General features: G+C 46.3%; 1 protein-coding gene across 2 annotated transcripts; it reads left to right on the top strand.

Annotated features, from left to right (window-relative positions):
- The first annotated feature begins 743 nt into the window (after window positions 1–743).
- Window positions 744–27,499, top strand: LOC120761006 (ATP-binding cassette sub-family A member 9-like). 2 transcript variants are annotated; one of them, XM_040081832.2, is made up of 39 exons: window positions 744–830; window positions 3,726–3,838; window positions 4,888–5,098; window positions 5,318–5,476; window positions 6,034–6,134; window positions 6,693–6,916; window positions 7,782–7,920; window positions 8,388–8,573; window positions 9,126–9,258; window positions 9,680–9,845; window positions 10,517–10,575; window positions 11,539–11,649; window positions 12,046–12,221; window positions 12,540–12,659; window positions 13,011–13,149; window positions 13,706–13,796; window positions 14,369–14,508; window positions 14,958–15,077; window positions 15,624–15,783; window positions 16,029–16,195; window positions 16,621–16,748; window positions 16,927–17,064; window positions 17,901–18,014; window positions 19,002–19,172; window positions 19,300–19,413; window positions 19,607–19,714; window positions 20,277–20,345; window positions 20,885–20,976; window positions 21,830–21,950; window positions 22,289–22,403; window positions 22,662–22,753; window positions 23,525–23,688; window positions 24,235–24,310; window positions 24,803–24,897; window positions 26,144–26,263; window positions 26,514–26,654; window positions 26,822–26,901; window positions 26,995–27,050; window positions 27,176–27,499. In XM_040081832.2, exons 1-39 carry the CDS (start codon window positions 812–814, stop codon window positions 27,263–27,265), a joined length of 4,818 nt encoding a protein of 1,605 aa, XP_039937766.1. In that variant the 5' UTR covers window positions 744–811; the 3' UTR covers window positions 27,266–27,499. The 2 variants fall into 2 exon arrangements, with proteins under 2 accessions (XP_039937766.1, XP_039937767.1); XM_040081833.2 differs by lacking the exon at window positions 744–830 and adding an exon at window positions 1,569–1,648.

Here is a 27,499-nt window from a genome sequence, read left to right as displayed (position 1 = left end):
TGAGTAAATCAGCAGCTGCAGCAGAGCCCGTGCCTTTTGTTGAGCAACAACCAGCCAGCCCTTGTGGTCTGAGGCAGCTCTGCAAATCAGATGCACAATCCTCAAACTGTGGAAGTTCCGGGACGGTCAAATTCATTTAACTCGTTGAATTATCCCGTGGCCGTGCACCCTTCCAAGCTCGTTTGGATTCCCTGGCTTGTCTGATTCCCTCACCTCCCTGTTTTGAATGCAGATGCACTGGAAAGATGTTTTGTTTTCAGACGCCCAACGAGCCCCATCCTGCTTCCAGCTGTGCGGCAGCTGCTGGAAAAGCAATTAAAAGGAGTGGAAATTGGGGGGAAAAAAACGCTCTAAACAACGGGGAAAGGAGAAAGAAGAGCTAAAATCCTGTTGGTGCTGGGATGCAGGGTTTGTCTCAGCAGAGTCAGGCTCCAGGCACGATGGGGGCAAGGCAGCAGAGTTTTCCCTCTGGAGAAGCTGGGACAGGGACGAAGTGGCTTTGCCACCTCTCAGGAGTGAAGGTTCCCCCCATCCCAGGCCACCCCAGCTCTGCTGCCTGCTGGGAACATCTGCGAGAGTCGAGTCGAGTCCTCCAAAGCGTGCTGTAAACATCCCCAGGCTCGGGGCCAGCTGGTTGTAGGTACTGTTCCAAGGTTGGGTCATCGCTCCACGAGTTTTGGGAGGGTTTGCCCGGGTGACGTCAGGCTGGAGAGGGGCATGGCCACCGGGCTGGGCCACCGAGCTGAGCCTCCCTGGGGCTGAAAAGGGACCAGGAGCCCGCACACCTCAGAGCTGGAGAGACCTTGTCCCCATGGAAAACACGCCAGCAGGTAAGGAGTCGCGTATTTCCTCTCCTCCTTTTGAGGGAAAATTAATTTAGATGGGAAACCTCATGCAGGGGTTGGGTTTTCACGAGGGGATGATCAGTTTTTCCCAATTACTGCTTCGTGATGCTGAATGCATAACAGTTGCACCTTCCAGCTCTGTTTTCTGGAGGACTGTAATTTCACAACAAAATATTTTAGAGGAAGAGGAGCAAAAATATTCATCTTTTCTGGGTGTGTGTGTATTTTGGTTCTCCCCGTGGCTGCAGGTGAAGAGCTGAAGGCTGGGCACTGGGTGAGGATCCCTCCCTTTGCTCTCCTCCTCCTCCTCCTGCCTTGCTGTCGCTAAAGGCATCTAAAAATGCAAACCCCCCCAAATTTCACTCCTCTGTATGAGCGGAAGTGTTGAGCTTAGATTAAGGGCAGGCTCAGAGTTGTTATTTTCAAGTTGCCAGTAGGAAAAAACAACCTGTTCCAGTTTGTGTGTTGGAGTGGAGTCAGTGCAAATCTGTCTCGGATTTATCAGATGCAAGCACGAAAAGCTGCAAGGACTGGCAAAGAGGAGGGGATGGAAAGAGCACCTCTGCACTCTCCACGTGCAGGGATTAATCCTTAAAATCCTTAAAGCCGGTGGATCCTCTGGGAAGTGTGAGATGCAGCAGGGATTTCTCCCTTTGAGCCCAGCATTGAGAGGCTCCTGCCAAAGCTCCTGAATTAGGAACTGAAATCATAAACTCCAGGAACACTCTGGGCTGGGAGGGACCTTTAGAAGTCACCCAGTCCAACCCCCCTGCAACGAGCAGGACTTCTTCAAACAGACCTCAGTAAGTTAAATTTGTAGAGGGAAACAGTCTGAGGAGGTGCCAAAGAGGAATTCCCCAGGACAGTAAATAAGGGGATTATATGGGATGTGCCTGCCTGGGATGGCTTTTGGTAGAGCAGGATCCAGGAAAAGTTATTGCAACACCTTGGCAGTGAGTTCCTGGAGAGCAGGAAGTTTGGATGCACTTAATGAGCCCCAGCAGACATCCAGATTTACAAGTGATGCTCTTAACCGGATTGAAGTTTCCCAGACATCAGTGACTCTATTTTCTGATGTGTTTATTTTTGCCTTCTGCGTCTGAAGTTTTGAGCCTCAGGCCTTGCAGAGGATTCTCTCTTGGCTGTATTTTTTACCTTTTCAGTAATTATCTAACAGATTAATTAGATACCTAATTTAAAGTTAATAATAGCTAATATTTATTAGGTATCTGATTGAAAGTTAAATTCCACAGCCTTTGTAGGCAGCATCACTTGTTTGAATTCCTGGCTTCATTTTTGGCTCCCAGTGGTATTCGCTCCTTGCTCCACGGGCAAAAAGTAAATTAAAACCGGCAGAAACTTTGTTAAAATTTTCTAAAACGTTTTAGATTTGCACCATCATTTTAAAATTGCTTGTTGTGACCGCAGAGATTCTGTGCATCATTTAAAGACCGTCATGTTTTCCTCGTTACCCAAATACCACCGCGCTTTGTTTACTGCCCGAACATCCCGGGCTGAGCTGCTGCTTTCAGTTCGTGACTGAAATCCAGACCTGGGAAAAAACAAACAAACAAACAAACAGAAAAAAGTGACACTTCCTAGAAATCCCTTCCTATTTACCTTCAACCTTCAGTGCAGGCAGCAGGGAGGAAGCGTGGGAGGAAGCTTGGGCAGGGAAAGCAGAACAGCAGGAGATAGAATAAGGTGAGATAAACCCTGTGATAACACAGACGGTGACCTGGCATCCTGGATCCCTTGCCCCCGCAGTACACAAATATTTAATTCTTCCAAAAAACAAGCAGCGGAGGGAAGGGAGCAGTGGAACCCTTCATTAACTCCAGCTGCCCAACCCGTGAAATCAGGAAGCGCTGTCCAAGGGGAATGGAGCACTCTGCCTTTGAGGTTGTTTGGATTTTGGGTTTCAGCCATTTGAAAGGATTAAACCACAAAAACATCTTGGGAGGTTCCCTGCCCTGCTCCCCTGGGAAAGGGGGTGAAACACATCGCTCTGAGCTTGCTTCTGTTCCTGCTGCTTGGCCACGGGACTAAATCTGGAGCTGAGATAAATATCCCAAAGAAATTCTCCCTGCTCGGTATTTAGGAGGATATTAAAGAGCACATGGGTGTTCTAATCCTGCCCTGCTCTAACTGCATTAAAGTTCCTTAATATTTGAGGGAAAACAGAACAAACTGGTCTCTTACCAGCCTGGTGAAGGCAGGCAGTGGCAGCCTCCATTTTAGGTTATTTTTAGCATCTCCCCAGTGTTTGTAACGTGATTCAGGGTCTGGTTCAGAACCCAGAGCACGTGAGCAGGGGTTTGCCAACAAACCACGTGTCTGAGGCCAGACACAAATCCACTTTCTGCAGGGGAACGTGGAAAGTGAGCGGTTGTCTCATTCCACAAAGCGTCTTTGGGGTGAGGAAGGATGAGCCTGGGTGAGGAAGGATGAGCCTGGGTGAGGGAGGATGAATCTGGATGAGGAAGGATGAACCCGTGTGAGGGAGAATGAATCTGGATGGGGAAAGATGAACCTGGGTGAAGAAGGATGAATTTGGATGAAGAAGGATGAACCTGGGTGAGGAAGGATTAATCTGGGAGAGGAAGGGTGAGTCTGGATGAAGAAGGATGAGTCTGGAGGAAGAAGGATGAGCCTGGCTGAGGAAGGATGAATCTGTGCTTGTGGAGGAGGCACCTCAGAATCCAGCCCAGCTCTCTGTTCCATTGCATGATCTTGGTGAATTTCCTTTGACTCTTAGTTGTCCAAAGTTAAGGAGGCAAGTTCTCCCCCTTTGGCGTGTTATTGGCTTCCTCTGAAGTGGTATTTAACTCCCAGTGACCAGTTTTATTCTAAATTATATCTTTTTCTTTCTCATCTTAGCTGGAAAAATGCGGCGGGTATCCAAGAAAGCCTCACAAATATTTCAGCAAACCTGTGCTCTCCTGTGGAAAAATATTCTTCTGGTGTGGAGGATGAAGTCAAAAAGTTTTCAGGCAAGTGTCAGTTCTTCCAAAGGGAAATCGGGATTTCCACTAGAGAGTGTCTTCACTTTGCATTGTTTTTGTGTGAGGGGATGTGAGAAGGCTCAGCTGTGGCTCCCTGGGAAAAGTCAGCAGTTCCCTCTTCCTGTGACACGACAAATCTGCCTCGTGACAAAGCTGGCTGCTCGCTTTTGCTTGTTGATCCTGCCCTGTCCAGAGGAACACAATGTCCGATTCACGGCTGCAGCGTCGGATTATCCCCAGACCTCGCTGGCTCCGACTCAGAAAACATGTTTTCCATCTGAAACCCTGCTCGGATTCTGAACCCGTCACACCTGTGGAACAGCTCTGCCTCCAGCACAGGGGAAAGGCGGAGGAGCTGGACTGGGCAGTGGGGTCGGAGCTGGGTTGGAAGGGTCCTGCAGGAGCCTCCCTGACGCCTTCGAGTGGCCACCTAAAAGAGAGGATAGACAAGATTAAGAAAATAAAAATGGGTGTTTATTAAAGGCCTTCAGTAGGAGCACCTTGGGCAGACAGAAACCTCCAAGAGGCGACACCCAAGCTGGACAATGGTCACCAGTCTTTCACACAATTATCAGTTTAGTCCATTTACATATCAGGGGTTAATCCTCCAATCCTTCCGGCAATTAAGTAATTTACTCCAAGTTTTCTCCCCCAACTCACTTTTGTTTCCATATCTCGAGGCCTGAGTCAGTGAGGTGTCCTTGATCCCCAGGCCTGGAGAGGAATTGTTGAGTCTGAATAAAACAGGAGAACAGCAGCTGACAGGCCGTGGCGTTTTAGAGTTACACACTAAAGCAGTACAGGGAAAAGATAAAAAATATTACAGCTAAAAAATATTATATGAAATTATATTAGAATAGAAAATAGTTAATATAAAATAAATAATATAAAATAAATAATATAAAATATTATGATAACATTATAAAAAAATACTGCAGCTGCAAAATATAAAAGCTAAATCCTAGGGCATCTTCCCCACAGCAGCGACACCCTGGGCTGCCCCTCACCTCTGCGTTTCCTCCCTTCCTCTCCTGCAGGAATGGGTGGCATCGCTGCTTTTCCTCTACGTCCTGCGCGACTCGGCGGCTCTCATCATGAACTACCCCACCCAGGAGTTCCCCTACAAATTCCTGGGGAGCCTGGACGACCCGGCCTTCAACGCCTCGGGGGTGACGCTCATGTACACCCCTGCAACCAACGCCACCAGGAGAATAATGGCAAAAGTGGCCTCCAGCTCGCCGCTGAGGGGTAAAAGCTCTTAAATCCACGTTCCTGCAGAGTCTGAACGGGATGGAGGGGCAAGATCTCATGGAAGGGAGGGGCAAGAGCATTTGTCCCATGTGATTTTTGAGGAGAAAGACTGTGGCCATGCCCATTTTCATTGCTGCCTGAATAATTGGTGTTTCAGCTGTGCTGGTTTTGTTCGGGTTTTTTTTTATTAATAGTATTTATCTATTCTAATGGCAGGTGTAATAATTGAAGAGGTGGAAAATGAGGCAAAGATGGAAGAAAGAGGAACTTCAGAGGAGGAAACTATCGGTGTGGTTTTCAAGGATGACTTCTCCTACACGCTCCGATTTCAAGTGGGCAGAACTGCGTTTCCAAACGAAGCCTTTGAGCACATCGGTAACAGGACAAATGCAACCCCAGGCTTTGATTTTGCATTAAAAACCGCTTAGCTGGATTTCTGTGCTGCCATGCCACCCCATAGGGATGGAGGCTGCATGTGCCAGATGGTTCAAGAAAGACATGAGATAAAATTTGAGGGTTTGTGTCTGTAAAAGGGGAAAAAAAAACACCAGAGAAAAAATTGGTGAGAACATAAACGTCTTCCACAGTCAGAGAATCAGAGAATCCCAGAATGGTTTGGGGTGGAAGGGAGCTCAGAGATTGTTCCACTGCCTTTTTTTTCTCCTCTCCCTTTTGTACCTTAATACATCAAAACATTCCTGGAAAATGAGAATTGTGTGTGCACTCATGTCCCTGGCCAGGGATTTAACACATTAAAAGATAAAAGGCTGAGTAAATCCCAACCTTGATTTCCTCACGCTTAGGTAAAACTCCTTATCAACCGCAGATGTTGCGCACAAGTATTTATATGCACCTGTATATGGAAATGTATTCATTAATATTGATTAATGCTTTTTTTTTTTTTCTTTTTTTTAAATTTGTTTTCCCGACAGAAACCTGCTGGGATTTTTCAGCGAAGCACTGCAAAGTTCCTCTGTACTGGTACGGGGGCTTCCTCTCAGTGCAGTCCAGCATCGATGCAGCAGTCATAGAGGTAAGTGTGCTCGTGATGCAATTTGCTGTTCCTCCCAGAGTTCTGTGTAAACCTAAATCCCAAACTGATTAAACCAAAAACAGAGGGAAAGAAAAGAACCCAAACAGCAAGAAAACCACCAAGCCAGTTCATTTTTTTCCATCCCTAAATGTGTTTGAGGCCAAGCTGAACAGGTCTTGGAGCAACCTGGGATAGTGGGAGGGGTCCCTACCTGTGGTAGGGGGTGGAACAAGGGGATCTTTAAGATCCCTTCCAACCCAAACCATTCTGGGATTCCATGATGCTCTGATTTTCTGTGGTCATCAACTTAAACAGTGTAATTCAAAATTTAAAAGAATGACAGATCATTCTCATGGCTCGAGGCAGTGAATGCAGCAAGGATTGAACAGTGTTTACTGCAAGTCAACACAGAAAGGTTCTAAATACTGGTTATTTGCTTTATAAACACAACTTTATTATGGACAAACTGATCATTCTAATGCTTGTAACCCCCTGTTTGCTCTGATGTTGGCTATTTCATTGCAAAAATCAAAATCGTGACTGATTTATTTTCTTTAGATGAAAACCAACCACTCTGTGTGGAAAGAAATGAAGTCAATTACTGGAGTTCACCTGAAAACCGTGATGAAACCTCTGTTCAAACTGGATTACCTTTGGTTCATTATCTGTGCCATACTGCCCTACTGCCCGTACATGCACTTTTTATCAGTGAAAGTTCTCAAGGAGAAGAAGAAGCTGAAGATATTGATGAGAGCAATGGGTCTGCAAGATATTTCCTTCTGGTAAGCCCCCCAAATTATTTATTATTATTATTATTATTATTATTATTATTATTGTTATTATTATTATTATTGGATTATTTTGCCAAGTTTATGGAGCAGTCTGTTCTGGTGGGAGGTGGTCCTGCCCATGGCAGGGGTGGAATTAGGGGATCTTGGAGGTGCCTAAACCATTCTGGGGTTCCCTTTGCTGGGGGAGCTCTGTTTCCAAGCCTGTTGCTCTGAGTAGTTTTTTGTAGTTGTTTTGTTGCTCTTCTCCCTCCCCAAAAAAAGGAGGAGGGGTTGTTTGCCTCCAGAAAATGGGTGGAACACACAGAAAAAGCGAAGGAACAATAAATTCTGGGGAAACCCCTAAATGCTGAAGTAGAGGAGGCACACGGGGGTCTAACCAAACAGGCTTCTTAATCCCTCTGGGCATGAATATTCCACATCATTCAGAAGAGCACATGGATAAAAGGTCCTGGCTGCAGATTCTCCGTGTCCCTTTGCTGCCATCGTTGCATCTGCAGAGATCCGGGCACGTGCGAGACCGGAATTTGTGGAAGAAGTGTTTTCCTGAGCAGTGACCAAGCACTGCACAGGCTGCCCAGAGCGGGTGTGGAGTGTCCCTCACGGGAGATATTCCACACCCATCTGGAATGGGGTGTGCTCTGGGGTGACCCTTTTTGAGAGGAGACCTCGACCCTCTGTGTCCCTTCCAACCCAACCCTTCCTGTGACTCTCTGATATTTGGACCTGTCCGGTCTGCAAACTGTAAATGGATGAAAATACAAAATATTTGAATCGAAACCGCTGTGCCTTGTCTTGGCTATGTCATGCCAAGAGTTGTGATGCTCAGGGACAGAAATATCTATGCCTTCCTTTGTAGGTTATCCTGGAGCCTGCTGTACACCGTGTATGTCTCCATCACAGCCAGCCTGCTGACCTGGGTCACCCTGAGTGAAGCTTTTAATCGCAACAGCTTTTTAGAAGTGTATTTTTTTTATTTCTTTTATGGCGTGGCATCTGTAAGTCTGTTTCTGTACTCTTATATTATTCACCTCTTTTTTTTTTTTTTTTTTTTTTTTCTTTTTTTTCCTTTTTTTTTTTTTTTTTTTCTTTTTTTTTCCTAATTAAAATATCTGCAAGACTGAAGAGTATTTTTAGGGCTGCTGTTATACGAGAAAGTAACAAAACCACTGTGATTTATTGTCATTATTTGTAGGGTTTTATACCACTCCCATTACATTTTGGGAGATTCTGACTCGAAACCAGAGTAGAGAGAGATGCTAAAATGAGGCTGGGAGTGATTTGTCTGTCCCTATAAACCTGCCCTAAATCTCAGAGCTGTCTGCTAAACAAAGCCTTGTGCATCTGGAGGGAACAACTGAAACCCAGCTGGGTTCTCTAATTTTGCTCCTATTTTCATGTTTGTTTTTGTTTTATAATTGCAGCAGAAGTGCATCCTGCTAACTACTGGTTTCCTCTGCTGCAGATTCACTTCACTTTCCTGCTCAGCTCGTTGCTAAAGCAGCCAAATATTTCCAGTTTTGTGGGATTTCTCCTTCACATCCTCTTTGGGGCGCTGGGCTTTTTGACGTTGTTTGAAAAACTGCCACGGGCTTTGGAGTGGACTTTAAACCTCTTCAGTCCTTTTGCCTTTACAGCTGGCCTTGCAAAGGTATGTCCATGATAAAACCAGTGCATCACAAAAACTCAGCCCCCAAAATTCTGCCAGAGAATAGTAAAATCCACGGTTTGCATCACCAGAACAGTCCAGTCACCCCCCTTTGCTTTTAAAAAGAAAACTCGGCTCCAAAAAAATAAAAAAATCTGTGCTAAATCGTGACAAAGATGGTTGGATCCTCAACTGCATCACGAATTTTACCGCAACAAATTTAAATCTCTGTAAAATGAGAGGTGGGATGTGGCTGGTGGGTACCAAGGGCTGCAGGAACTGTGAGGGCTGGAAGTGCTGCCTTTGCAAACAGCACGTGCATCACTCTGCAACTTCTGCATGGTTTGAAATCCAGCTTACTGAGGCATTTCTGGTGCCTGTGGTCAGAACAAACCCTTGGCTTCCTTAGAAACAGAGTCGTGGTCACGAGTGAATTGGGATTTTAGGGAAAATGGCTGTGATGACACAGCAGTAGCTCTCACAAAGTATTTCTGCCTGAAGGAAATGTTGCATCTGAATTGTGCCTTTTTTTTTTTTTTTTTTTTCCTCCATTAGATAGTAAAACTGGAAAAATATGGGCCAGAATTTACCCCAGAGTTGAACCCTTTCTCTAACCTGTACCTCATCCTGAGCTTTGACGGTGTCTTGTATTTCCTGCTGGCCATCTACTTCGATAAGGTTTTTCCTGGTGAGTGAAAATATGAGGGGAAAAATGCAAACTTCATTGCTTTTTTTCCTTCTATATTTCCCTGCTTTGTAGGGATAAGGTCACCAAGTGGGGGGGTGGGAGGGGATAAAACTGCAACCCTGCAGTGAGGCACTGAGATCCTGCTCCCACAGCCCTGACCGCTGGGGTTGGAAGGGTGCTGTAGGACCTGAGCTGACTTTTTTGGAACAAGAGGTTGTAAATGGGGCCTTGGCTGCGAGTATTCCCCACCTGCATTTACAGATATGGACAATTTAAATTGCAGAGTTTACCAGTTTTTCCACTCTGCTGGAGGTTCACGTCCTGCAGCTCCCGGGGCAGCGGTGGCTGGGCTGGGCGTTGGTCAGAGTTGACAGATGGAGGGTTTGCGGTTGATATTTCGCCTTCTCTGCCTCTGTTTCAGGCAAGTACGGGGTCCCACATCCTCCTGCCTTCTTCCTGAGGCCCTCGTACTGGCTCAGGGGCAGTGGTGGGTCCGTGGGGGTGAGAGCTGGCAGCAGCCACGACCCCGTTCTCGGCTGCGACGCCGAGCCGATGCCGCCGGGCTTCGAGGGCAAGGAAGCCATCAGGTGAGGAACCCCTTTTGGCACGAAAAACACAGCTCTGCGTGGATTGTTCGGCTCTGGAGAGCACAGCCACGCTGCCCTGGTGAGGGTGGGGCTGGCAGCTGGCATTATGGATAAGAGTAACGCAAACATGTGGGAGGGAGGGGTTGTTCAGTGTTTCATCCCGCTCCAGAGATGGATTTGAACGTTTATTGGACGTGGGGCATCCTCCAGCTCCCTGCCCTGCACCTCCCTGCTCCCTTTCCCCATCATCACACAGAGTGTGCTGCAGGAATTCTGCACTGTCCATCCTTGCAGGGCTGGGTGGGCTCGCGGCTGGTGCTGCCTTCTAGATCTTACCAGAAAGCAAACGGAAATCTGCCAAAATAACACCTAGGTCATCACTCTTAATTAAATATCCACAGGTTGTTCCCCAGAGCCTCCTCCCTCACTCACTAAGTGTTCCTCGAGTTTATCTTTGAAACCTTTTAAACAGCTTTTAGAAAAGCACAGGGCCGAATCCTGCTTTAAAGGTACCAGAAATTAATTACATTAAGTGATTCCCTACACAGGAACAGCTTGAGGAGGAGGCTGGGAAATATTCCCCCAAAAGTTCTCAAAGTTTTTAATTTGAGGCAGAGGAAACAGCCCCAAATTGTGATCCAATAAGTAATGGCTTGCTTACTTTTCTTTAGACTAAACAATATTAAAAAAATATACACGAAGAAGAACAAGAGCACCGAGGCTTTAAAGGGTAAGGAGAGGCTTTGGAATTCTTTTTTTTTTAGTTTTTCACCAGATAAGAACCCAAAGTGTTTTGAAATGTACTGGCTGTAGTGAATTCTGCCTCTGGGCCTGTTAAATTATATTGTGCAATGGTTATTTGTGCTGGGGTAAATTACTGGCAAATTCCTACCAGGTCGTTATCTCCCTGTTCCCTCCAGGAAAATCAATGTTTATTATTTTTTTGCAACAGCAGAAGTCTCCCTAAAAGCTGTATTTTTGCAGTGATGAGCCACTCTAGAAATCCCCTCTCAAACCTCCTTTTCAAAATGTAAATTATTTTGGGCAAACATGGGATTTTACAGCCAAATTTGCTGTCCCTGCCCGAGCTGCGTTCTCCAAGCACTTGCCAATGCAAATATTTGATACAGTCATACAAAGTCATGTGTTGTTTGTTAAATATGTCTTGTTTAACAAGAACTCCAAGTGAAAATATCAAAAATGAAAAATACAAAAATATTTTAAAAATCAATATGGCCTCCAAGGTTTATATTGAGTGGAAAAAACCAAACACAACTTGAACAACCCACAGAAAGACAAAGTATTTTTTTTAAAAAAAGAAAATGAGGTGGAAAAGTCCGGCTGCTTTGAAATAAACCCTGGAATTTCACATGTTGGAAAAACTTTGGGCTCTTCTCTTTCTGAGGACTCTTCTTGAGCCATACTAAAATAAAGTGCTATAAACTTTGTAGAAAACTGGAGTAAAAATTCTTTAAATATTGAAGATAATACATTTATTCCCTCAATTCAATCCAAGACATTGTTCCTTACTAAGCTCAGGCCTAACTCCTGAAGAACCAACCAGTGCTTTTGGATCTGGTTTTGCCTCTCAGCTACTAAAGAAATGTCACTTCTGTCACCTGTGGCAACAGCTACAGGTCCAAGTCCATTTCTCACACACTTCCATCCTACTGTTTTCCTATTTTTATCCCAGGTTTGTCCTTAAATATATATGAAGGCCAGATCACTGCACTGCTGGGTCACAGTGGATCTGGGAAGACGGCTCTGTTGAATGTGCTCAGTGGGTTTTCCAAGCCTTCAGCAGGTAAGATAATGGGCCTGGAAGCTGAAGAGGAGGAGCTGTTGGTTTTTTTCAAATGTAAGGGGCAAATGTGCAAAAAACCTCCAAGTTTTCCCTCAGTCATTCTTGCTGGGTCGTTGTCAGTGCGGATTTCTCCTTCAACATGAGCTCCAGGGATAATGGATCCCTCCTGTGTCCATCTGGATGACCTGGTGCTTTCCATGAGCTGCACACCTACAGAAAATACATTTTTATTTTTAAGGGAGGGTTTCGGTGCTCTGAAATATTTTCGAAAGGCATTAAATCTTTGGGCTATCAAGTTACTTTGCTTTTTTGCTTTTTGGATTTTTAATTCAGCACTTGAGAAACATCCATGGTGCTGAAATTAATGTCAAACATTTCATTCACCCCCCTGTGCAGGCTCTGCCATGATCTACAACTACAATGCTTCTGAAATGTGGAACATGGAAGGAATGCAGGAAAGGGTTGGGATTTGCCCCCAGATTAATTTGCATTTTGAAGCCTTAACGGTGAAGGAAAACCTGAGAATTTTTGCTCACATCAAGGGGATTCAGTGGAAAGAAGTGGATGAAGAGGTTGGTATGTGCTTCTCAGCCACTGGCTTGTCTTTTGTGGCATCTTGGGCACTTTGTGCTTTATTTATAAAAGATGATCACCTGCATCTTGTTCCGTGGAAATGAGAACAAACCTAATTTAGTGGCAAAGAGGTTTTCCAATTCTTTCTTATCCTCATGTCATGAGTTAGAACTCAGATTTGTCTTATTTATCTCCAAGAAAAGCCATCAAGGGTTGGTAAGTTTGAAATCTTGAAGTTGTAATGTTTGTGGCCGTTTAGGAATCCAAACTTGCCCGGTGCTTTAGAAACGTGACCCTTGTCTTCCTGTGTTCCCAAGGTGCAGAAAGTTCTCGTCATGCTCGACCTCACCGACGCTCAGGACGTTTGTGCTGATGCCCTGAGCGGGGGAGAAAAACGAAAACTGTCTCTTGGAATTGCAATTTTAGGGAATCCCCAGGTAGGGACCAGGTGATGTTTATGCACACACAACGTGTCTTGTTTTGGGACATAGCTTTGCATTTTGACTTGGCACCGATGCTGTTGTGATTTTCCCCTGCCATTCCAGGCTACTAATTCACTTATTGGAAGGAATGGGGGGCCTGGTTCAATCAGAGCCATATTTTTAGTTAGAAGGGTGGTAACACTGCAACAGGAGGAGGAGCAGTAAAAATGAGCGACACTCGAGGATGCATTCTCCCCTCTGAGTGAGATCACTGAAACAGCACGAAACGAAGGGATGCGCGCGTGGAGCTGAGCCCCGTGACCACGCCCGGGGCATGGGGGGCTCTCACCTCCTTGTCCTTTGCAGGTGCTGCTCCTGGACGAGCCCACGGCGGGGCTGGATCCCTGCTCCAGGCACCACGTCTGGAGCCTGCTGCGGGAGCGCCGCGCCGGGCGCGTGACGCTCTTCACCACCCAGTCCATGGAGGAGGCCGACGCCCAGGCTGGTGAGCACAGACTGGCACCTTGGGGGTGTCAGCAGGGGCTTCCAGGGCACAGCCCACCTCTGGGCCCCACGGTGGCACAGCTGGTGCTCGCTGGGCATCTTTTACCTGACAGTGACCACCCAGCCAAGCCAGGCAAAGCCTAAAACTGGGCTGGCGTGTCCCTCGCAAGGCTTTGCTCATGCTCCTCTCCAGGATAAAGCAGTCTTCTTCAGGATAAAGCGCTTCCACATTATCTGGATTTGTCTCTATGTCAGTAAAGCTCGGTGTATTTTCCTGGATTTCTCTTGCCACTATTCCCGTTTCTGTATTTTTCCTGCACTGCGTGGGAAATTCTCCACAAGCCCACAAGAATGCAGAGCTAAAAGAATTAACCATCATGCTGAGGAGAAAGGCATTGGTGTAAAAATAATAGAAAAAAAACCCTTCAGGACTGGCCTGGGTTTATTCCTCTCAATTTATTATTAAAATGTCTGCTGAGTTCAGAAGGAGCAGACTGAGGTCAGTCTGCTGCACTCTTGTAAATCCCCCTAAATCCTTTGTGTTCCCTCCTCCTTAGATCGGAAAGCTTTCCTCTCCTGCGGGAGATTACAGAGTGTTGGCTCATCTCTCTACTTGAAGAGAAAGTGGGGAATTGGCTATCACTTGAGGTAAAACCTTTTGTTTTGATCATCATTCTTTGCGCGAAAATCTTCCCGTTCTCATGAGTATTTTCTTGCAGAATCTGTGTTTTTGTAGAGTTTACGTAGACAGTGATAGAAATCCTGACAATTCATTGTAGAAGACCTTTAAGGCTGCCAAGATTTCCCTGCTTTGGACTGCAAGCTGCCTTGCTTTGGAACCCAATCCTGAAAGCTCTGAGCACGCAGCTAAAATGATTTTGCAACCTCCTTTGCAGCTGAGAGGGGACCAGAGTGAGGTGATCTGTGGTGCCAGAGTGACGTACAATGGCTTTGATGCAGAGTTGTTTTTCTTAGGAGTTCGATTCCTGAGTTCTTGGTTTAGCAGCATCATCCAGGACCGTCATTCTTTACCTCAACCATTCTGTGCACGCACAGCGAAAACAGGGGCAATGCAGAGGGCTGTAAAAATTCCTGCTGAAGCTCTGCCCAGTTTTGGAGGTTTCCCCATGGAAGAATCACCACTGGCTCTGTACTCCAACCAGATGATGCGCACATTTTTTCCTTATTTACCCTTATAAACAATGGGGTTTTTTTAACAGGATGCACATAAATGACCTGTGTGACCCAGAGTTTGTGTCATCTGTGGTCAGGCAGTACATCCCTGATGCTGTGCTCAAGGGACAGAAGAGGAATGAGCTGTGCTTTAGGCTGCCTCTGGAAAACACCGACAGCTTCCCAGGTAAGAAACCTGTCCCTGTGCCAGGGTTTTGTAGGGAAACCCACTGGTGGGAAAAGCAGAAATCAAAGTTACTGTGAAAGGAATAATTATATTCCTTGGTCCATAATGTATGGTTTTTATCAGTTTTGCAGAAAGCCTTCAGTGCACATGCTAATATTAATAATGAAGATAAAAAAAAAAAGAAAATCCACCAAGTAATCTACAAACTAAAATCCACTGACCCTCTTCTGTTTTCAGGATGGTCCATGAAAACCAAAACCACTGAATTTTCCACTAGCTGCCTCTAAAAAACACAGTAAATTTGTGACTTTCAAAAACAAATCTTTCAATAAATTTTGACTTTCGGGTTTTGGGGATTAATGATGTGAGTGCTGGAACACCCAATGGTAATTGGCTGAGCTTGTTAATTGACCCAGCCTGGGCTGAGTCTGGCTGTTTCTCCCGTGCAGATCTGTTCAGGCACCTGGAGAGCAGCCTCTTGCAGGGGGTTGTTAGTTATGAGGTGACCAGGACAACCCTGGAAGACGTTTTCCTGAAGCTGCAGGGTGAGGAAGCCATCGATCCAGAAGGTAAAGCTGTGGTACACTTAAAGTCCCATCCAAACACGTGTTTTAATGGAATATCTAATAAATTTCTGCTGAATGTGACTATTGGTAGGCCTAGAGTGGCACTTGTATCCCACTTGCCTTCAGTGAGGAATGTCATCTTGGAGAAACCCAAATTATTCCACCTTGGCTTCCCAAAGGCCTTCAAGCACAAGAATTAAGGCTCGTGCTGGAAGGGTGTTTGCCTTTGAAGGGTTGTACAGCTCAGACCAGGAGGTGGGAAGGGATCAAGTTTGCAGAAGGCACTTCCCAAGGCCAGTGAAGATCTTGGATGTGTTGCCACACCAGCCAGTCTGAACTCACCGACATAAATTCTATTCTGGATGAGTTACAGCCCCTTTTCTCTGCCCTTCTTACTTTTCTCTCTAAAAAAACAGGAAAAAAAAAAAAAAGAAAAATTCAAAGTGTCCCTCTGTTCAGAGCAGAAGACCCTTGATGATTGCTTGGGATTAAAAGATGTCCTTTGAGGGCTCTTTGTGGGTGATGGCATTTCTCTTGGTGAACACGCAGGAGATGGAGACCTCGAGGAGAAGGACCAGAACCTCGCGGGGTTCTCCAAGCAGGGGATCCTGGCCATGAGTGGGATGATGCTCTGGAGGCAGCAAGTGTGTGCTGTGCTGAGAATTCGCCTGCTAAGGCTGAAGCACGAAGCAAAATTCCTCAGGGGAGTGTAAGTGCAGAAGCTCCCACCTACCCCGCAGCCCTGGAGTGGCTGAGGGAAGGCTTAAATACTGCTGGAGATGTTTGCAAGCAGAGAATCAGGTGGGAAAGGTTTCAAAGCTGCAGAAATAGGGTCAGTCTGGACTTAGTGGGAGAACTCTGGCTTGCTTAATTTAAAAAATTTCCCCATAAATCACACAAGTACTTATAAGTGGATTTCCCCTGGCCTCACTCATGGTCTGTTTTTCCATCTAGATTGCTGTTATTTGGAACATTTATCCTTCCACCCCTGATGGTTTTAGCACTGTTTCATCTGTGGAACAGCTCCAGCAGCTGGGAAATCACATCTAGCCCTTATTTTCTTCCCACAAAAGAGAAAATTCAAAATAGGTCTACAAACCTCCTCATCCTCAATGACACAGGTGAGGAAAAAACATGTGAGGCTGACTCACTTTCTGCATCAATGTGGATTTTATTATAACTGGCAGAGCAACCTTGCAAATGCCACAAATATATAAAGGAATGTTCCCTGAGAGATGTTTTCTTTTGAGCAAAAGCAAATGCAGTTCTAGTGATGACGTAGATGATATGTAAAAGAGTAATGAACCAGGTAAGGTTAAAAAAAAAATAAAGGCAATAAATTAACTAAGTTTGAAGCATGTATTTTTTTTAAACAGTTCAAATAAATAGAAAATATATAGGAAACGTGTGCTTGCTTAAAATCTCAATATTTGGGGTTTTAACATACCTCTGCTTTGTAAGTAGGAGCTTGTTTATATGAAACTGTTTCTACTTAAAGAAAAAAAACCTCTAGTGACTCTAATTTCTGTCCTTGACCTGATTTCAGGATCTGAAATTGAGGATTTCATTGCTGCTTTGAAGGCTCAAAACATAACCCCAGAAATAACTCCAGAGAAGAACATCACAAGCCTTCCAGATTACAATGGAGCTATAAAAATATCCCTGGAAGGCAAGGTGAGGGATATTTTTTCTCCTTCTTTCATCCTGTACATCAACAGGATTTTCTGAGAAGTGTTTAAATGAGGGAAATAAACACGCCAGAAGAGGGAGAATATTGGGGGTTTTTTTGCGTAATGAACAGTTTCAGTGGTGCTGCTCACACATCTCAGGGCTTTTGTTCTGACATCTTCAGAGCCACCAGTTCACGGTCATGTGCAGCCCAGAGCCCATCAACTGCTTCCCTGTGCTCGTGAACATCCTCAGCAACACCTTCCTGAGGCTCTTCAACTCCACCGCGCGCCTCCGCGTCTGGAGCAAGCTCCTCTACACGGTGAGAGTCCTCCCACCGGAGTGGCGAGGGCTGCAAAGCTTGGAAACCTGGCTGGGGCAGCAGGTTCCAAGGGTTGGGGGCAGTGGTCCCACTGCTGGGGGTTCCTGGGGGTGTTTAATGATGATTTTTCCTGCGGTGTCCTAGGGTTCTGTGGGGTTTTGGTACTGTGAGGTATTTGAGTTTGCGCCGTTTGGAGAGAATTGGGGTTGTTCTGGGAAAAGAGAAACTTCAGGGTGACCTAATTGTGGCCTCCCAGTCCCTGATGGAAAGATGGAGACTGTCACCGGAGTGACAGGACAAATGGCTTCCCGCTGAGCCAAATTGGTTTAGATCGGATATTTGGAGGAAATTGTTCCCTGCGAGGGTGGGCAGGCCCTGGCACAGGGTGCCCAGAGCAGCTGTGGCTGCCCCTGGATCCCTGGAAGTGCTCAAGGCCAGGCTGGACACTGGGGCTTGGAGCACCCTGGGACAGTGGAAGATGTCCCTGCTCATGGCAGGGGATGGAATGGAATGATCTTTAAGGTCCTTTCCCACCAGACCATGCTGATGAATTTGGTGGGAATACAACAGTGACCTTTGCAAACCCCACGTTTCCTCAGCAACACAAAGTTGGTCTCCATCCTCAACGATTTACAGGAATCCAAATTCTTTTTGTAAATTCTAGGATGCCAGATGTCATTATTTTGTTCTTATTGCCTCGTTTCCTGTTCTTAAACACAACTGACTTACCATTAGTGCTCTTGCTCACTTGCACATTCAACCATCTCACAAGCATCCAGCCAGCCAGATTTTCCCTGGGCAGCATCAGTTGTGGATGATCGAATTTCTCCCCACAGGGAGAAAGCCCAGAGCTAAAGAACCACATTTTTTTCGGCTTATTCACCTACCTGCTGGTTTTGGCTGCTGGTTTGCCTCCTCTCTTCGCCATGAGCAACGTGGAGGATTACAAGGTAAGGAGCACGAGCCGCAGGTGGTTGCACACAAGGAGTGAATGAGATGCAAAATGTTGCAGAGCACCAGTGGGAGGCCCTGGCACAGAGAGTCCAGAGAAGCTGTGGCTGCCCTGGATCCCTGGAAGTGCCCAAGGCCAGGGCTTGGAGCACCCTGGGACAGTGGAAGGTGTCTCTGCCCAAGCCAGGGGTGATCTTTAAGGTCCTCTCCAACCCAAATCATCCAGCGATTCTGTGATTTCTAGGCAGGATGACAGAAGAAAATCAGTTGGGATGCTAGAAGCTTAGATTTAAGATTTTAGTGTATAGTAATACATATGAGTCAAGATAGAGGATTTAGGGTGTTGTCTTTACCCTTCTTCTTGTCCTCCTTCTTCTTTCTTCTTTATGGGTTTGGGTGGTTTTCTGTAATTGAATGAAAAGGTCAGCATTGCGGGCCTTGGGTGGTCATTATTGGGTCAAAAGTATAAATAATATAGGTGTCACCTTGCTATTGGGTAATTATCGCTTAAATAACTTCAGAAAGCGTTAGAAGCTCTCCATTTTACCTCGTTTTCCTAGCATGCTACTTGGGGCTCACGGAGCGTGAGTCTGTAAACATTGTAAATAAATAAGACATAATAAACATTCCAAGTCCGAACTCAAGCTTGGCATTCCCTGAGTATTTTTCATCCTGACCTTGGCAGGGAAGAAAAGAAGCCAAAACCTTTACAAAAATCAGTCAGATTAGCACCAACATGCGCTTCTCTTCATCCCAGAGAGCCAGCTGGGGCTCACAATAATTTGGACGTCAATAAAGATTTTGACTTTTGAGATCAGAACAATTTAATTATTCTTTTCCTTTTAGGAATGACATGGGTTTAAACAGTGGTTGAGCTAAGAATTGGAAGTGCTCGGAAAGGAGAGGAAGGGAGGAGCAAGGCAATAGAGAAGGAGCCGGAATGATGTTTTAGACTTTCCATTTTCTCATTTTTGTCGCTTTTGCAGCTCCAGGCTCGCTCCCAGCTGCGGCTCGCAGGGCTCTTCCCCTCGGCCTACTGGTGTGGGCAGGCTCTGGTGGACATCCCACTCTTCTGGAGCCTGATGTGCCTCATGTTTGGGCTCCTGGTGCTCTTCACCCGCATCTGCCCCTTGGAGGCCAAGGCTGTGCTGACCCTGGTGAGCGCTGGGTCATTTCATAGCAGGATTTGGCTCTAAAGAGTTTATTTGCAATGGGCTGCTCTGGGCAGGTTTTCATATAACCACGGGCACCTCCTTGTCACTGTTTCTCTCTCTCTCTTTCCAGCTCATTTGCATCCTTGGTTATGGAATATCTCTTGTCCTCTTTGTTTATTTAATGGCCTTCGTGTTTCGCATGGGACGAAGCAATCGTTACATTTGGTCTTTAACCTTCATTTTGGTAAGTGAGGAGCATCTCCGCTCTGAAATGTTTGATTTGTATGCCTTGCCTCTTGGGGCTTTATTTCAAATTTGCACCAATAAATTTCAATTTGTATCAATATTCAGCAGAATAACCTGAATCGCTGACAAATATCCTGGTTTTTTAGCAACAATGCATTAATGCTGGAAATAGTATTTCTGCTTCATTCCAGGTGAATTATGCTGCTTTTATGAACAGCGACCATCACGAAGCACTTTACTACATCTCTATGCTGATTCCTGTGTTTCCACCTGTGGGCTGGATCATGTTCTCTGGACTAGTAAGCAAAGAACATCCCACTAAATTCAATAATTATCCTCATGGTACAGACTGGCAAAACCAGAGGCACCTCCCAAATTCCCAGTCAAAAAGAGAGTGGGAAAAGAAAACAGGAAGAGAGAAGTTCCAGGCAGTTGAGTGAGAGAAGAGGCCAAGATTCGCCCTGTTAATCCTTTGTTTGATTGGGATATTTTTGGTTTGTTTGGTCACTAAGAGCTGATACAGTGGCTGCATTTTGGCAGCAAGGGTGGCATGGGAGGGGAAAGTGGTGGAGTGGGAAAACCAGGAAGGAGGAGGTGAGCTGGGAGAAGGCCAAAGAACTGGGAAGAGAGAAGCAATGGAAGAAAATGTCAACCTGATTGATTTGAGACTCTGAATTACTGAAGCCAAGGAAGCCACAACCCCTTGAGGCAGTAAGAACCAAAGGAAAAAAAGGCAGATGAAAACTCCTTTATCCCACCCTGAAAAGCCAAACATCCGCACCTGCCACACTTGCTCTGACCCTGCCCTGAGACCGACGGTGCTGAGGAATTTTCTGATTGACTGATCTCCTTTTCTTCCAGAATTTCCTCATGTATAACGATTACACAATTTTTGAGACGTGGAATTACATCTACATGCCTACCTTTGCAGTAAGGAGGGACTTGGGCAGGGATGGCTGTCACCGATGCAGTGGGCTTGCACTGGGCTTGTAAACTCTCCCTATAAAGAAAGGATGGGTTTTTGTAGTCAAAATTTCCCATTAAGTGTTGGCAGGAGAGGCAAATTCCGAGTAATCCTGGGCTTGTGCCTCACGTGGCCCTCGGATGCTGCAAAAATGGGGCAGGGGGTTAAGAGGAGCTCATGTGGAAGGAAAAGATATTATTACTAAACTGATCATCCCAATGCTGCTTCTACAAAAGGATGAGATGCTCTCCCATCCCATAGGATGTCTGTTGGGGTGCAGGTGGATTATCTGGGCTAGAGCTGCTGTAGGAAATCAAGGCTTTTGCAAATAATCTGCATATCAGAGAGGAATGTCTGTGAAGCATCAGTTCAGCTCCTTCCCCTTGTAGACCTTTTCAACAGCTGAAATTAATGAGATAGGTTACTGCATCCCTTTATAATTAAAATTAACAGTGTGTGTTGTCACCTTGTCTCCACACAAACCTAATTAATGTCTGTTTTTCAGCCCTACATCCACTGTGTGATTTTCGCTTTCCTCCTGCGCTGTTTGGAGGTGAGATATGGAGAAGCAGTCCCCGGATTTGATCCTGTCTTCAGGTTTGTCCCAGGGATTCCTTGTGGTAATCCCAGTAATCCCAGTCTGCAGGGTGGGCTTGGAGACGCACAGCCAGGCAGGACCCTGACAGCAGGAGGGAAAAACAGAATACGTGAAAAATGTTTTCCAACATGTGGATAAAGCTAGTATTTCTTTTTTTTTCTGTGTTCTTGAGAGGATAAAAATTATGATTTTTTTTTTTTTTTTTTAAGTTCGCAGCTGAGATTTCAATACGTTTCCCTACAGGGGTCTTAATTATAGTTCCAAATTGTAACTCCTTTTCAAAGGTGTCGTTATTGCTCTGAATAGGCTGTAGACTTTCCCTAAATCTTCATCAGGTTGAGGTTGTTTAAGTGCTCTCTGCTTGATTGTCATCAACAACAAGTGACCAACCACCTCAGTCACGTGGGAGAAGACTAATAAAAAGTATTTAATTATCAAACACTACCAAGACTGATAAAAAGTATTTAATTATCAAACATTGTGGGAGTTAAATGCCCAAATTGGTTTGCAAACCTGCTGCTTGTATTTGAATTCTCCTTGAACAGAGGATTGGCATGTATGGAGCAGGGAACCAGCCAACAACTAAAGATGAAGGAAAAGCTAAAACTGGCCTTTATTTTCTCAACCATGCCAGTGAAGCTCAGCTTTTCCTCCCCAGGAATAAATACTTGAGCAAATACTGTCTGTGGAACAGCTCAGTGATCCTTGTGTGTCCCTTCCAGCTCCCTGAGCTCCCCGAGGGCAAATAAATTTTGGGTTTCGTTGGCGCCGCCCTGGGGAAAAAATACTTAAAAACACAAACGTTTTTGGAAGTGACTCCCAGTGAGAGCACCTCTCGTCCTCCCCTGGCAGGATCCAGCAGAGAAGAGTGGTGCCCCAGCAGAACAAGGAGCGCCCAGGAGAGGAGCCCCCCGAAGTGCAGGCGGAGAGGGAGCGGGTGCGGAGCGCGACGGCCTCGCTGCAGCTGGGGGAGGTGAGCCCAGGCCCAGCCCTCTGGGCTCTTGGGCTTTTCATTCTCCATCATTCTCCTTCTCTCGTCTGCCTCCGCTTTCTTAGCTCATGCGCTCAGATCCCCTGATGTGATCTCACCGTCCAGCCCACGGTCACCCTGGCACCGCAAGGATTTCAGCTGGCACCATTATTTTTATTCCCATTCTGCATATTTTCCTTTTTTTTTTTTTTTTTCCCTGTTTCGTGGCTTTTTAATTTAGAAATTTTCTCTCCTTCAAAGTCCTGCTTAATGGTAATAACAGACCAGCTGTCTCATGGGGTGGGAGGAGAATTTTTATTTCCCTCTCTGTCTCTTCATAGGACTTGGTTGTGGTCAACAGTTTGCGCAAGGAATACGAAGTCAGGACAGCCACTTCCATCTTTAAGAAAAAGAAGAGACTTGCTGTCAAAAACCTCTCTTTTGGTGTTAAAAAAGGTTCAAGTACTTTGCTGCACTCCCTATAATATAAATGACTAAAATCTAAAGGGCAGATCTCATTTGGAGGCAATATTTTTGTTAGAACTTTCTTGTGGGCATTGAGACCTGACGCTCTGGTCTCCTGCATTCGAAGTTTTAGTTTATGGGGATAAAACAACCCTTTCTCCTACTGTACTTTTAAATATTACATAGAACACGGGGGAGAAGTCGTATTACCAATAAATATTCTCAACAGTTGTTGCATATTTGTTCCAGGAGAAGTCTTAGGTCTGCTAGGACCCAACGGAGCTGGGAAAAGCACAACTCTAAACATGATTTCTGGAGGCGTAGCAGTGACTGCTGGGGAGGTAGGTGGCTCCTTGGAGCAGCTGCAGAGATGACCTTGATGCCTTTAAAAATCAAGGATGCGATAAGGCAAGCCAGCAACATCTCCCTGCAATCAGAGGATATATGTATGTTTATGTACAATTTATGTGTCCTGGATATTTACAGAGCTGAGAAAAAAGCGTTGATTTATGCCAAACATAAATTCTAGTGTTCATCAAAGTCAGTGTTACAGATTTAAGAGTTTGTTTTGAGCAACAGGAAATCTTCAGCTGGCATTAGAAACCCATTGTGAAATGCCACAAGCCCTGGAAGAACTGTTGACATCTAAAAAACACCAAAAATAACACTCTCCATAAACAGCCCTTGCAAAACCAGGAAATTGAAAACGAATGTGAGCAGTGTTGGGCCAGTAACAATCCATCACTTAATTACGTGCAGAATGATTAACGGCATGTGCTGAGGGAGGGGAAATGCCATTGCTCTTACAGATTTGAGACTGAAGGTTGGAAATACAAAAGTACTACTAGGAAAAGGCAGGCTGGTGTTGGTAATGTTACCCAGAGGGAAAAGGCAGATGGAGCAGGATCTCCCTGCTCGTGGAGTGACCTCTCACACGTGGCTGCTGACCACACAACTGCCTGGCTTGGCCAGTTGGACGGGGCTGGGGGCAACCTGGGCTGGTGGAAGATGTCCCTGCCCATGGAAAGGCGTGGGATGGGATGAGCCCTAAGATACCTCCGACCCAAACCCATTGTGTGACCCCGCAACCCCAGAGCTGTGTGTCTGTGCAGGTGCTGCTCAGGGGCCGGGATGAGGCTCCCCCGTGCCCGGGGGCCCTGGGCTGGTGCCCGCAGCTGGACCCACTCTGGCCACACCTGACAGTGCTGCAGCACCTGGAGGCCTTCGCTGCCGTCAGAGGGATGAGGGAAGAAGATGCTGCTCTTGCCATCAGCTGGTAGGAAGCCAAATGCTCTCATCTGTTGGTTCTCCCTCTCTCCGGAGGTAGGGAACCTTCCAGCCCAATCACGCTATGGTTTTATGGGCTGGGGAAAGGGTTTCTCTGTTAACAGCACTGGCTTGTGTGGTTAGGAGAAAACCTCTTCAGTGCCTCTCACCTTAGAGAGGTGGCTTCTCTATATATTTATATTTATATTTATATTTATCCTCTTATATATTTTATACTGTTCTCAGCCCCCTGCCAATGAAGATTGTAGCCCAAGTTTACCTGGAAAAATTCCGGGGGAAAATGAAAAATCAAACTTGTCCCAGTTCATGGCTAGTTGCATGAGTAACTCACTTCTCTCATTAGCTACACTTCCTGCCTTGAGTTTCTGCAAAACTTCCTCAATTTACCATCCAAGTTAGGAGCAGAATCACCAAGTAAGCCGTGGTGATGGATATCAGCCAAAGCATGTCAGTGTCTGGTTCCTCAGCACCCCTGACCATGGAGGTTACACACCAAGATGGTCATCTGGGGCTCTTCCCTTTCCATTCCCCACAGCATAGGAAGGGCCTTGGATCTCCTGAAGCATTTCAAGACCCCAGCAAGGAGTTTATCTGCTGGAGAAGCCAGAAAGGTTCGTGTTGGGTTTGTCTTTGCTTCTTAACCAAAACCTGCTCACTCTTTCTTGGACGCGGTGCAGAGGAGAACTTCCAGCTAAGTGGATCCAGGCATCATTCATTTTCATCAATCCATTTTGAATCCAGCCTGGCAGGATTCCCTCCCTCCTCCTCACCCTCTTTTCCCTCTCTCCTGCACCACGTGTTTAATGAGCGCTAACCACAAATTGGATTTACAATCACCTCTTCACGCCCCACCACCTACATCTGCCGGTAAATGGGATGGAAAACCACTTTCACATCTTTGGCAGACTCGGGGGTTCTGGAGAAATCTGATTTTGAGAGATTAAAACGTAAACTGAGAACACCTGAAGCGGGATTTTTTTAAATCTCTCTCCCCCGGTACTTTGGAATCAAGAGCTCCAGCTTTGAAAAATTCACAGGGACTAAGGCGCACCAGCTTTGCAGGTAAATAAAGGAGCCCTGACCTCGTGTTGTTCCCATTCCAGCTGTCATTCGCTCTGAGCATCCTGGGAGACCCGACGGTGATGCTTTGGGATGAGCCCTCCGTGAGCGTGGACCCCAAAGGGCAGCGCCGCATGCGGTGAGGGACGGGAATGCCTGGCAGGAATGGGAATGCCTGGAAGGAATGGGAATGCCTGGCAGGAATGGGAATGCCTGGCAGGAATGGGAATGCCTGGCAGGAATGGGAACCCGGGACAGGTTTAACAGGATGGGCCTCACCCTCCCCGCTGTAGGGACTCCTGGGCAGGCAGAGGTTCTGCCGTGGTGACAGAGTAGAACTGACTTTCCCCCTTTTCCTAATGCCCAGGGGATGGGGAGAACTTGCTGATCTCCTCACTCAGCTGGCAGCAAGCCCTGTAAGATAATGGTCATTAATGCACTCCAAAAAATCTCAGGAGACACCAGCTGAACCCATGCATTTGGCACAAAAGAAACAAATTTCTGTTTTCTTCAGAGCAAGAGAAAAAACTGGAGGGAGCCCTCCCTTTAGTCAGCGCTGGTGTTTGCTTTAGCTTTTCATCACCGGTTTACACCATCAGTGCAAAACTTGGAGGGATGCTGACTTGACAGATTACAACACAGCAGTGGCATCCAGGTCATTTTTAAATGAGAAAACCAAGGTCTTTCAAATAGATATCCGCTTTTTAATAACTTTGAAGCGTTGTTTCTGAGGAGGGAGATGTTGGAACCCTGGGCACTGAGAATTGCAGGATTTCTGTGCTGACAGGCACTGACCCCCAAGAAAACACTGCATTGACCTGAGGCTGTGGAAAAGGCTTCCAAGATTGAGTGACAGCGCTGGGATTGTGGGTGTGGAGTTAAATAGAAGTGTGTGATATCACAGGGTGGAAAACTTGTAATTTAAGGGTTTAGAATACAGTGATATAGAGATAAAGCACGATGGAGGGTTCAGGGTGTGGGCCAGTCCTTCTTTTTCACCTTCTCCTTCCTGGGTCTGGGTGGGATTTTGGAATTGGGTAGAAAAATCCGCATTGTGGGCCACAGATGGCTGGATATTGGGGTAAAAGTAAAAATAATTTAAGTGTCATTTCATAATTGGATTGTTAGCCCTTAAAAGGCCTTGCAAAGAGAGAGATAGGGACCATTTTTTACCTTGTTAGCTAGCAGTGCTGCAGAACTCACGGTTTGTGAGACTGTGATATAGTTAAGAATTAATAAACATTTGAGTCCGAACAAGAAATACGGTCTGGCGCATTTGATCCTGACCCTGGCAGGAAAAAGAAGATAAAACCTACAGGGAGACACAGACCAGGAGATTTTCCGTGGCTGTTCCCAGGAGGTGACTGTGACCCCTCTGTTCCCAGGAAGGTGATCCAGGCCTCCATGGAGAGCAAGGAGAGGGCAGCGATCCTCTGCACGCAGTCCCTGGAGGAGGCGGCGGCGATGTGCGACCGCGTGGCCATCCTGGTGTCCGGCCGGCTCCGGTGGGCACGGCGAGCAGGGGGTTTGCTCTGGGGGGTTCTTGGGGTTAGTTTGGCTTTTCAAAATTCCTGATCTAATGGAAAATACTGGTTTGGATGCTCCCATGTGTGTAACAATCCGTTCTGTGGGGGAGGTAGCGGGGTATAAAGAGCTGATGAAGACGAGGATGTACAGCTACGCCTCAGCTCCCTCAAGCCGTGGATTTATTTGCTGGTTTATGGTGGTTTGAGCAATGTTTTCCCCCCTCTGCAGGTACATCGGTTCCCTTGAGGATCTCAAAAGTAAGTTTGGCACAAGTTACCACCTAGAACTCAAAATGACAGATGTGGGGCAAAGCGATGCTCTCCACAGCGAAATCCTGAACGTCTTCCCCCACGCAGCTCGGCAGGAAAGGTCAGTGTGCATGGGCTGCCCACAGCCTGGACCTGGGCTGGGGGGCTCTTTTCCTCCTACTGATCTTGCTCAGTGATTTACCAGGAGCACAGTTATCCTACAGACCCCCTCAAACTGCAATGCTGAGTCACAAGATGAAGAATTCATTTTTTTAATTACTTTTTCAGGACTTCTTCCTTGCTCACCTACAAGATTCCAGTGGCAGATGCACTACCTCTGTCCAGGTCTTTCTCCAAGCTAGAAGCAGGTAAAGGGAAACAATCAGTTAAATAAGGAAATAATTTTTAATTTTTTTTACGCGGACTTGGTTTTTAAGGGTGCTTTCTCCACCCCTCCGCAGCTAAACGGAACCTCAAGCTGGAGGAGTACAGCTTGTCACTGAGCACTTTGCACCAGGTAGGCTGATGCAGGAGCTCCAGGTCGGGAACTGCCTGTGGCAGAGGAAGAAATAACCTGTGACCAGCTCAAATACAGCCAGCCCGCGGCAGTGATGGGGTGGTTTCCTCTGTGTCCCCTTGCAGGTGTTTGTAGATCTCACCAGGGACGCAGAGGAGCACGACCTGGAGGTGGCATCCAACGGGGCTGTGGAGCAGAGACCCCTTCACCCCTGAGTCTTGGAGCCACAGTGGGAAATATTCCATGTGTCTCACCAGTGTCACTGAACTTCACCAGTGTCACTGAATTTCACCAGTGTCACTGAATTTCACCAGTGTCACTGATAGCTGTCATCAGCCCCAGCACTCGGTTACTGGCGTCACAACACAGGCGGCCCTGCTGGTGTTCTGCCCCACAGAGGAAAAGAAAAGAGTTATTATTTTAATAAATAAAGCCTTTATCCTTTGACA

The sequence above is a fragment of the Hirundo rustica genome, chromosome 18 (assembly GCF_015227805.2).
Source record: "Hirundo rustica isolate bHirRus1 chromosome 18, bHirRus1.pri.v3, whole genome shotgun sequence".
Taxonomy (NCBI): Eukaryota; Metazoa; Chordata; class Aves; order Passeriformes; family Hirundinidae; genus Hirundo; species Hirundo rustica.
Note: the sequence above shows the minus strand (reverse complement) of the source record. Positions and strands in the feature narration are given on the sequence as shown.

What these genes read in the sequence shown, in the direction of transcription:
- LOC120761006 (XM_040081832.2), top strand. An exon ending in CTGCAAGATATTTCCTTCTG is followed by an intron (nt 6,917 to 7,781) that starts GTAAGCCCCCCA and finishes CTTCCTTTGTAG; the next exon opens with GTTATCCTGGAGCCTGCTGT. An exon ending in CTTCGATAAGGTTTTTCCTG is followed by an intron (nt 9,259 to 9,679) that starts GTGAGTGAAAAT and finishes CCTCTGTTTCAG; the next exon opens with GCAAGTACGGGGTCCCACAT.